The 10,720-nt window shown below is 35.0% G+C and overlaps 2 protein-coding genes and 2 long non-coding RNA genes across 5 annotated transcripts; 1 reads left to right on the forward strand and 3 right to left on the reverse strand.

The window, feature by feature from the left end:
* Positions 1-34: 34 nt before the first annotated feature.
* LOC117585176 lies at positions 35-1,122 on the forward strand. 2 transcript variants are annotated; one of them, XM_034274518.1, is made up of 3 exons: positions 35-276; positions 327-643; positions 702-1,122. In XM_034274518.1, the coding sequence occupies exons 1-3, from the start codon at positions 68-70 to the stop codon at positions 992-994; spliced, it is 819 nt and encodes a 272-aa protein (XP_034130409.1). In that variant the 5' UTR covers positions 35-67; the 3' UTR covers positions 995-1,122. The 2 variants fall into 2 exon arrangements, with proteins under 2 accessions (XP_034130409.1, XP_034130410.1); XM_034274519.1 differs by having other exon boundaries at positions 339-643.
* LOC117585175 lies at positions 1,086-2,521 on the reverse strand. The gene is made up of 4 exons (XM_034274516.1): positions 1,969-2,521; positions 1,817-1,916; positions 1,519-1,738; positions 1,086-1,450 (listed from the first exon to the last, which is right to left on the reverse strand). The coding sequence occupies exons 1-4, from the start codon at positions 2,439-2,441 to the stop codon at positions 1,188-1,190; spliced, it is 1,056 nt and encodes a 351-aa protein (XP_034130407.1). The 5' UTR covers positions 2,442-2,521; the 3' UTR covers positions 1,086-1,187.
* A 327-nt stretch (positions 2,522-2,848) lies between these two features.
* On the reverse strand, positions 2,849-3,343 carry LOC117585721. Its single transcript, XR_004573940.1, has 2 exons — positions 3,297-3,343; positions 2,849-3,244 (listed from the first exon to the last, which is right to left on the reverse strand). It is a non-coding gene; the product is annotated as an uncharacterized LOC117585721 (long non-coding RNA).
* Positions 3,344-3,572: 229 nt separating this feature from the next.
* On the reverse strand, positions 3,573-4,620 carry LOC117585719. Its single transcript, XR_004573938.1, has 2 exons — positions 3,795-4,620; positions 3,573-3,734 (listed from the first exon to the last, which is right to left on the reverse strand). It is a non-coding gene; the product is annotated as an uncharacterized LOC117585719 (long non-coding RNA).
* Positions 4,621-10,720: the final 6,100 nt, after the last annotated feature.

Here is a 10,720-nt window from a genome sequence, read left to right on the forward strand (position 1 = left end):
AAACAAAGAAACAAACAAAAAAAAAAAAACAAAACTCGAGAGATTCTGTTTTTGGTTGTTCTGTGTTATGTCGCACCAACGTGGAATCAGTGGTGGCCACATCCAGGCTCCCTCCGGCCACAAGTTGACGACTCAGCAAAAAAGACTTCCAGCACGGGCGCCATGGCACAAGCAAGGCGAGAATTTGTACAAGTACTGTACACAGTTTTTGGACGAACTCTACAAATATCACACATCGCAGCACTCGGAGGCGTTCAGTGCTCCGTACAAGAAGTCGTAAGTAATTATCAGGATATAGTTTCGGACGCTATAAACGATCACTTGAGGGACCTTTTCAGCTATGCACCCCCACGGGAAGAGGCCCGGCTAGGCGTATCCATTTGCGCTCGCTGTAGCATTAACAGAAAAGTCTCACCAATGGAATCCACTGCGAATTTATATTCCAAATCCTTCTCACACCCCTCAAGACCAAGCAAGCAGCCGCCCAAGATTTTGAATGCCAAGCAGCCCTGGCATCTTACCGGGTCGATGCGGACCTTTCAGCCCAGCGAACGATTACTGAAATTGGCCTGCAGCACGACACCATTCGTCCGGAAGGTCTACAATCCCTTCGGTGTGCCTCAGCGGGCACTGACATACAAAGGTAAGCAAAAGCCTTAACATCTTTCAACTAAGAGCCAAGATATAATATTCCTTTATAGCCACTGAGCGCATTAACCTGCTGGCAGTGCCAAAAAAGAAAACACCGATAGTCGATGTATCCCTGGAGACCCCATCCCGACCGATTCGAAAAAGACTGCTCGGCCAGCCAACTCCGCGCCTGAAGAACCTGGCCACGCCAAAGCTGCGGGAGGACGGCACGATCAGGCGAAAGCCCTACACAGTACGACGTAGGGCAATGAGGGCCAAGCTGACGCCGCGTCTGGAGAAACTGGCCCAGCCGAGGCAGCTGCGCAGCCGCAGCGGAAAAGAAAAAGAAAGTCTACCGGTCTAATGGCAGTGCACAGTGCACTGGAAATGGTGACAGGATCACCAGGATCCCGATCCTTTCCAGTTCCCTGTGAGCTGTCATTGTCCTGATTGAGTAATTGGGGATAAATAAACTTTTAATCCTAAATGAGAGTTGACCAAACGAATCGAAACGAAGATAAAAGGCCAGAAAAAGGAAATACTTTTGGGGATAATCGTTAGCCGCCCTTGGGCTTGGCCAGTTCGATGAGGCGTGGCGTGGCCTTGGCCTTGAGCGCCGCCGGCGAGATGGCAAACGGATTCTCGCGTATGTGGGTGTTCTCGAACTCCTTCGGTTCGGCCAGCTCCTTCATGCGGGACGTGGCCTTGTACTTGAGGGCATTCGGGGCGATGGCAAAGGGATTTTCCTTGATGTCCGCCGGCACCGTATTCGCTTCGTGCATTGTTAGAGGCTGGGACATCTCCTTGATGCGGGCACTCGCTGGAAACACATAAAACATCAGAAAGTGACAAAAAGTGACAAAAAGTAGAGGATTATGGCAAACCCACGTTTGTAAGTCAGTGCATTGGGCGACACTTTCTCCGGACTCTCGTTGATGTGTACATTCTCGCGCTCGTGGTGCTTGGCCATAATCTTGATACGTTTGGTTGGCTTGTATTTGCGCATTGTTTCCGTTAGCTCCCACTGGGGCTTGACCTCCTCCACGTAGCGCTTGGGACGCGACAGTTTCTTGAGCCGACCCGGACTGATCTCCTTCGATTGTCGTTCCTGGGTGGTGCGAAAAGGTCGAAAAAGGGGAAACCAGTTTAGACTGTAGCTATTACCTTTCAAATGGATGAGACTTACCAGCTTCGGTGGTTTCGGCACCACCTTCGGGACGGCCATCTTTGCGAAGAACTTGTTCTGCCGAGCCTTTTGCCTTTTCGACTTTTTCTTCTTTTTAACACTGAAAGTGGCGGGTTAAGTATCAGGCGGTCTAGGGACTATGGGATGCTTACGGTTTCTTCAGTGGCTGTATGTTGGTCAAACGACTGTAGAGCGAGAGATAGCTATAGCGGAGCAGCCGATTCAGGATGGATTCGCCGATGGTATCGCCCGTGCTGATGGCGAGCTGCCTGCGATTGAGTAGCCGCCGCACTGTGGGCAGTGCCAGCTGCTCCGTGCGCGTGTAGCTGGGCTGGTCGGTGCGAACCATCTCGATTTTCTTGCTAAACTTACAGGGGCACTTGGGCACGTAGCGACAACGTCGGCGAATGGGCAGGGCCATCTCCATGATCCGCCGTCGTTTAACGAACATGCGCTCATGGCGACGATAGAGATTGGACAGCTCATTGCCAATGTCCTTCATGAAGCACTCGCCATCATACGGAATGGGGTCTTGGATCCGGCAACAATCGGATCGATCTTTGTCCGCCAACCTGAGACATGTGGTCAGCTCCGGACTGAGGTCGCACTTCAATCTCTTGATCATGGAAAAGCTTTGTTTCAAGCTGTCTCTAGGATCCGAAATTTCGAAATTTTATACAATTTTGGTTACTAGAATTATTTTATATTTTGAATTCCATCTGGTGTTGTCGAAAGTAGAATTTATGTGATGAGTTTCCACTTCATTTAATTGAAGTGTTCATTGTTCAAAGGAACAGCCAACTTTTCGTTTGGAAATAGGGCAATATTTAGGTTGTGGAGATTTTTGAAGGTTGTAAGTCGGGATTGTAAATACATAGTATAAGTATTGCCCATGGCACCCCCCCAATTAAAGAATTAAAGTCTCAGCTTATGTTTTATTAATTTTTATTGACAGTATTCATAAAAATACTGAAAGTATGCTCCAAGTTCACATCGTTACAAGTTAATAGTTTTTCTTTTGTGTCATTTGCGTTTTGTATTTGCTTTGTCGCCTTGCGGTAAGTTGTTCATTACTTTAGTTTTGGTTTCATTCGGCCATTATTGTATACCTGCTATATCGTTTTTTGCTCATTATGTTCACATTTACACAGATCGTAACTGTTCGTTTTAGCAATTGTTCATCTGCCACCCCATTACGTGTTGCTTTTATACTTTTTTACAATGAATTTTCCATCGATTATTGTTGGTATTGTGTTAGCTAAACATTTGAAAGGAATCAAATTGTTTCCATCTGGTTGTCGTTCTCTTTGCGGCTTTCAGCACATCAGCACATTTATTGTTGTTGTTTCTCGTCATTGGCTTTGAATATCATTAGTTTTGGGTTTAAATTTTGCATTGGTTTTTCCTCTTTTGTTACCAACAAAATAACTTGGAAATTATAGGGTAAGTATAATATTAATAATCATCTTTATATACTCACATCGAACTTATGCAATACACTTCATACACATGTATACTCGTACATACATATATACATATGTACTATATAAATTTGAATTTAGCATTTACTAGGTCATTTTAATTGTTGACAAAAATTTTCTCTAATTTGAATTTACTTTCATTTTTGTTTTAATGGATTAATGGTTTCTTGTCTTTCTTTTAGTTTCCTTCCTTCAGAAAATCATACGTTATTTACACAAAACGTTACACCAAAGCGAACGGATAATTTCTCCTCCATATTAGATCTCCTTTCTTAGGTTTTCATAGGGTTTATGTTTTTAGCCAAATATCTAGGTATGTATATCTTATACACCTAATCCACTTTTAGTTTAAATTTCTTTTGCACATCGTATACACTTTTGCCTTAAATGTATGTGGAATTTTTACCTTCCGAAATGATTTTGCCTGAAGTACCTATCTGATTTTGGTTAATTTTTGTTTGACACGCTTAAATATATTTAAGATGTATATGGCTTACCAAAGGTTTTTGGGGTTCTTGTATATATGTACATGCATATGCATTTTTTTCATAATTTTGAATGCGTTTTTATTTGAATTTTTCTTAGTTTTCTTTTAGATATGCCTGGAAATGTTAATTTTACGTAAATACGTTAAATATTTTATGCCATGTCTTTACATTTTAGTTAATTTACCAGTTGTTCTTTATTACTTGTTGTTATATTTTTCATTTCTTGTTTTAAATCATTTATCCTTTCTTTTTTTAGTTGGTCCCTGAAGCTGTTTTGAGTTTAGAAATACGATTCCTTTGGCTCGTCCGTGATAGTTACTTCTTTTATTTATTGATTTTAGGTGTACGCCAAAACAGTTTTCGAAAGTCTTGAGAGTCAACTAAAGAACTGAATATAGGAAATTATATATAATCAATCAACTGAAAGAAATTATGTTTCAATTGCCATTGGTTGTTGTTCTGCTTGTTCTGTTGGTTGTTCTGATTGTTGTTTAGTGCCAATTGGTTGTTTGCTGATCTTTTGCAAGTGAAAATGGAGAAAATATTGGCCTTGTTGGGCCAATGACAGGCTAATCATGGCCAATATTTACTTTGGGCTATTGCTTATTTAGTTGTTTTTTATTCTGTTTTATTCGTTTAAAACTATTGCATATAATGGTAATAGATATCTGGTTGCAGATGTTAGACTGTGCTTAATTTTCTATAGCATATTTCACTTATATATTCTGTAATTGTTTTTTTTTGGTTTCTCATCGTTTAAATATGAAATTAAAGCCTCCTGTGGTGGTAAGAAAGTTCAATTAAAAAACGTAAAACTTTTAACTAAAATATTGTTGTTTTTTATTGTGTTTTTGTTTTATTAATAAACGTTTAATGCGTAAATATATATTGTATATATAAATCGATCATTTTTTTTGCGTTTAAAACATAATAAGTAAATAATAGAAAATAACGAAAATTATAAACTTAAAGTGTAATGTGTTTTTCTTTTTATAACAATTTCTCTTTAAATATATTAATTAAAATTTTACATTTATAATTTATGTATGTAGATCAAATTATGCGAAATTTCATTAGTTAAATTGTATAAATTACTTATCAAATTAAACATATTTTGGATTGTTTGTTTCTTCAATGCAGAACTAAAGTTTGCTTAAGTTTTTGTTACTTCTATTTTATATTCTTTGCTGTCTTTGTTTTTAATGCTAAATACACTGTTTTTGTTTTGTTTTTCTTTCTGCACTTATGGGCTATTGCTAATTATAAGTGAAATCTTATATTTTTCATATGCTTATTGGCTGTGGTTTTCCTTTAAAAAAAAGTGTGTGTGTTTTTTTTAACTTAATTTTGCACAAAGATTAGTTGTTTTTCTCTGTTGTTTACCCAAACATTTGTAATTATAAAGTTGTACTTATTTCAGTTTTCTTTGTGTTCAAAATAATGAAAAATGTTGCTCAAAACTTTTTGCCTGGCTAAGATTTAAGTTTAGTTTGTTTGTTTGTTTGTATGCCAATTTACTTATCACTAACATTTGAAATTGTTGGTTTTCTGCTGATTAATTATGGTTAGTATTTGTCTAGGGCTATTGTTGTTGTGGTTGTATGGTTGTAACTGTAATTGTTGTGGAGATTTAAGAGTTAATAATTGAAATAAAAATTGTTTTTTTGTTTTAATGATGTATTTGTTATTTATATGAAATTTGTAGTCTGCTGGCCTTTGTTGCAGTTCGATATTGTGCTGCTTTCTTTTTTCTGAGGCTGTCTTTTGCTGTCTATTGCTGGAATCCGAATTACATATATTATATGCAATCTCTCTATTTTGTAATTTTTTTTCTTTTTTCTATTGTAGGGATGATTGGCTCGATCTATGTAATCCCTCGGGTTTGTTTCTCTAATTATGTGGCTATTGTTGGTTACTGGTTATGTGGCTATGAAAAAACGTTTTGTTTGTTTGTATGTGTGTTGCATATGCATCTCCTGTAGCTGTGGCTGTGTCTCTGCTTTAAGTTAATTGCTGTGGCTATTTCTATTTATCTGTGGCTATTTTAAGTTTTGTTGTAAGAGTAGTACTATTGTTTAATAAAATTGTTCTGCTGTTGCTGTTCTGTCTATGTGTGTAGAAAAAAGAAAAGTACAATCGACTTTAGGCTGCATGGCTGCTTCCTCTTTGTTTTTATGTAGCATTTAATTATATCTGGTTGTAATTGTTTTTTTGCTTGCAATTTTTAGTTCAATTATTTTTTTGGGGTCTATTGATCTTGGATGTTGTCTTGGCTGGGCTATTGTGTGTGTGGTGGTTGTATTTGCTGGTTGTTGTCTCGGCTGGGCTATTGTTTCATGATCTTTGCTTTAATTTATTTCACTTGATTGATTTGTACCAGGTTTACGATGTTATGTGTTGTGTCGCTCAAGTTGAAAGAAAATATTAGAAGAGAACTTTTGAGTTTATGTGATGTCTGTTTTTGTTTTACTCTTCATATGGAAGTCGTGCGCATAGAAATCGGAAAACTTAGTCATAGATAGATAGTCTTAAAAACAAAAAAAGGTAAATATGTGCACTTAAAATGATTTTTGATTCTCGGATCCATACGATCCATATACATTCACATTCTTGGCATGTTTTGGCAAAGAAAGCTCTTTAATTATATTAATCTTTAATGTTTAATATAGTATTGGTTGTTGGTGTTGCTTGGTTTTTGTTTGAAACAATTGCACTATAGTTCAAATGATGTTTTGCCCATTTAAGAAATCAATATATAGAACACAGGGTAATAATTTGTTTAAAAAAGGGCAGGGGTGGTTAAGAATACTCTGCTTCTCCTACTCGTACCATTAATAAATGTTGTCTAATATATACAAACCATAAATCGAGGCTAACAATATTACAATAATAATAACTATTATAATGATTACAAAAGATGTTGATTGATTGGTTTATAAGCAGAAATTTCGAATTTGCCTAAGGCTTAGATAATCATTAATCTTAATCCTTTTATGCACTAAACTAAACGCAAACAATATAGGCTCTAATTCATACACAAATGTATGTATGTTTCGTATATGCACTTACATTCAGCAAATTTTGATTCGCATTAAAACAAATAATATTTTATACACAAATGTGAGCAATTTCATTAGCACGCTAGAAACTCTCCCTATCTCTCTCTTTCTATTCCTTTGTCTGTTTATAAACCACTTTAAACAATTCATAAATTAATATATCAAATTAAAGTTGGTTTTAGTTTTCCTCCTACTCCCTTTTTTTTACACAGATATTAACTATTATGTTGTAGTAAAACAAAGAATAAGTAATGTGTATGGGTAATCAATCTTTTTTCTCTCCGAAAAATAAAACACGTACCTGAGCGTTTTCGCATGCCCAAGGGGAGGGGGGGATCTGTGTGGACAGGTGCCACGCGCCCCTCCACGCCTTAACGCAGGTGGGTATGCAAAAATTCTATACAATTCAACATTCTCAAGCTGTCACTCAATTACATTAGACTGTTTTTTTTTAGTTTTTGTTTCTGTTTTAGACCTACCACTAGGTTGACATTTCGTCTTTCGACTCGGCTTATGTTTTTCTGCTTCTGATGTTGTTTATATTTCTGTTGTTGCTGTTGCTGTTGCTGTTGCTATTTCTTGTTCTTGGTAAGGTATAGTTTACGTTTGTTAGCCTTTCGCAGTGCTGTGTTCTCCGATCTCTGTTCGGATCAGACACACAGTAATATCGAAGGCATACAATGCGTTTTAGTTCGTTAAGTCAGTGGGCAAGCTCTGAATAGTAGTTGCACTTTCACATTGTGTTTAGAAAACATAGAAAGGCCCTTACAAATTCCGCTATAGTTCTATTGACATCGAGCTAAAAACCGCATCACGCTTCCTGGCTGTTTTAGAGCTGTTTGTCTGTTTTGTTTGTTTGTTACTCTCTTGTTTTTTATGTTTTGATTTTGTTTCAACTGATTTTTAATAACTTTTTAGCTAAACATGCTTCGAAATTGGTTTTATATTTGTTATTTTTTTTATAATATATTTTTAACGTCCTTTTTCCTTAAATTTGCTTATGTAAACCGTATAATTGCACTTTATCGTTTTGTTAATTATTTTAAGTTTGATTTTTGTTTACACTGAAATTGTTCACATTCTTCTTTTCTTGCAAGAAAATAAATGTGTTTGTTTTTATAGTTTGAAGTATTTCATTTTCTGCTTTTCTTTTGTATAATTTTGCTCTATAAAAGATTTTCCTCACATATGACTTTATCTTTCAATAATTTTGAGTTTAACTGGATATTTGTTGCTGTTTTCGCATTATTTATTTTGACATCTTTTTTTTAGTTTTTTAGTAAACATTATTCCAAAATATATATACAACTGTATAAGCTTTGAATCGGTTCGGTTTCGATCCATTCTCTGTTCTCGGTTGTTTCGGTTTTCTGCTTTAGTGATGTAGCTTTTAGGAGCTCTTCTGAGTACAGTAGACTCTCCTGCCCGGTGCTTTTTTAAGCTTGGTTTTATTGTGTGTTTGGGTTTCGTATCCGATCTGTTCTACAATGGGTTCTTATGTGTGTACGTGTGTGTGTGTTTTTATATCCATTATTCATTCATTTCTCCTTTTCTTTTCCAACATGATTTTCAGAAAATGCTCTTCAAAATTTTGGATTATTAATCACAGATAGTGTGTCTAATATATATGTATTGTATATATAATAAATATGTATGTATACTTCAAATATAATTAAATTAGCAATAAATACTTTTGATTTATTTTTCCTTCGCTTCCCCTTTCTTATCCTTTCCTCTCAGTTTTCTTTTCCATTATACAATAAAGAGTTTTTGATTTGCAGAGAATTTACTAGTTGCTATTTTTCTGTCATTTTTTTTTCTTCTATACCAAATTCAGAATTTCAATAATATTTTTGTTCCTTATGATTCTTTTTTTTTTTATACTAAACCACAACATTTATGCACATCGAATGTTTAAATTTGGAATATTTTTGGTGGAAATTATAATATAATTTTGATATACATATATTTGTTAAAGCTGCTTTTTCACGATACCTCTCCACCAATGCTTAAAAGTAGACACTCTCATTAGTTGATTCTGTGTCTATGAGAATGACACTGTGCCACTGCTGATAGTAACCGATTGAATAGGAAATAGTCATTTTCAAAAGTATTTCCGTGGGTGAGATAATTCACATCGGTTTCATTTCAAAAAGCACCGATGGAATAGGTCGCTGAACAGAAGCTTACACTTTTTCCATTTCTTGTTTAAATATATATTTTTCCCTCTATTTTCCATAAGTTCCCTTCATTTAAGTTTTATAATAATTCACTAAACATGTTCACAATATTACCGACATTTACCGCTTCTCCCTTCCATTCCTTTTCATTTGTTTTAAATATATGGTGTATAATTTTTGTATGATTTTTCTTTTGACACTTACTAGCTAGCACACAAAATATGTTTTTCGGTTTTCCTTAGGTACATTTATATATGATTTTTTTTTTTTTCATTTTCTTTCAATTACGCAGACATTTAGTTAGAATATTATTTCAGAGTCAAAACGAAAGCAAGATTAGATATCGAAGGGGGATTGGTGATTGGCCAAACGGGGGTTTCTGGATCTGGGAATCTGGATCTGTGTAAATATGTATGTCTAGAGGGGATCTCCTGTAAAAGAGTGTGTGTAGAGTGTATAAGTACATTTAAATATATGTATAGTATTTCAGTTGCTCAAAATGATCATGTTTTTTGTTTTTGTTTTTGTTTGGTTTGAGGTATACGCGTAGTGATGAAGACACACACATACATAAATATACAAATATATATATATTTGTATATAGCTTTATATATAGCTATACATACAAAGTCTTTATATATTTACGATTTTTTTTTTTAATTTTATACTGTTATTTGAAATGTATTTTTAGCCGAAATGCTTGTTTTTCTATGTTTTTTTAAAGCCTAAACACAGATAATTTTGCCGCGTAATATTTCTTCGTATCTAGACATTGAAACATTTAAATTTTCCTAAATTTAGTGTTCAATATGTATGTGGTGGAAGTGTGTTTCGAATTTAATTTTTTAGGTGAGTTTTTTTGTGTGTTTTCAATTTGTTTTTGTATTTAAAATTGGTATTAATATATGTTTTTTGTTTGTTTTTTAAATTTTGAATTTTGCTTTGATGAAATTGTGATCCATTGTATGTTTGGAATGTTTTTGTATTAAGCTTGTTGCTTTTATTTTTTGAAGCTTGAATTTTTGTTTTAATTTGTTGGGATTTTGGTATTTTATATATAAGTTTTGGGTTTCAAATTTGGTTTAAGAACAAAAAAATGTTGAATTTTTGCCTTTCTGCGTTTGATTTTTATTTACGGATTCCGTTGAATTATTATTTTGTGTGCTTTTTCCTAACATTCCTCCGCTCATTTTTTTTGTTTACGGTTTGGTACTAATTTATTTAATTTGTAAATGTGAAGGCAGCTTTGTTTATTGATTTCCGTTTGTGTTTCTTCTTTTGTTTTTTTGTTTGAAATTATAGAAAAAATGTGGTTGTTGTTGTTGTTGTGGTGAATTTTGGTTTTGTTTTTAGTTCGTTTTAGAATTTTGCTATTGGAGTTTTGCTTACTGTTTTTCTGTGTGTTTCGTTTATTTGTTGTATGTTGTTATTGCTGTTGCTTGTTGTTGTTATTGATCGGATATTGTAGATGTTGTTGTCTATATGGTCTTTGCTGTATGTAGTTATTGGCTGTTATACTCGATTCTGTCTATATCGTTGGAGTCTGTGTGAGGCACAGTTTATCCCTGGGGATGGGGAAAATGTCTAAGAACATTGTACGTTTGCTTATGGAATGTCTGGAAAAGCCCCCACACCACCAGAGACCTCTGGTCACACAGACTGGCTGCTGTTTTGCTGTTTGTTGGTTGTTTTCTGA

Source organism: Drosophila guanche, unplaced genomic scaffold, assembly GCF_900245975.1.
Source record: "Drosophila guanche unplaced genomic scaffold, DGUA_6, whole genome shotgun sequence".
Classification (NCBI taxonomy): Eukaryota; Metazoa; Arthropoda; class Insecta; order Diptera; family Drosophilidae; genus Drosophila; species Drosophila guanche.

Bases quoted from the DNA above. Each gene is read 5' to 3' on its own strand.
- LOC117585176 (XM_034274518.1), top strand. From the start codon at position 68: ATGTCGCACCAACGTGGAATCAGTGGTGGCCACATCCAGGCTCCCTCC. The intron at 277-326 runs GTAAGTAATTAT...CGATCACTTGAG, and splicing joins AGTGCTCCGTACAAGAAGTC to GGACCTTTTCAGCTATGCAC. The intron at 644-701 runs GTAAGCAAAAGC...ATTCCTTTATAG, and splicing joins GCGGGCACTGACATACAAAG to CCACTGAGCGCATTAACCTG.
- LOC117585175 (XM_034274516.1), bottom strand. From the start codon at position 2,441: ATGATCAAGAGATTGAAGTGCGACCTCAGTCCGGAGCTGACCACATGT. The intron at 1,917-1,968 runs GTAAGCATCCCA...CGCCACTTTCAG, and splicing joins ATACAGCCACTGAAGAAACC to TGTTAAAAAGAAGAAAAAGT. The intron at 1,739-1,816 runs GTAAGTCTCATC...CGCACCACCCAG, and splicing joins TGCCGAAACCACCGAAGCTG to GAACGACAATCGAAGGAGAT.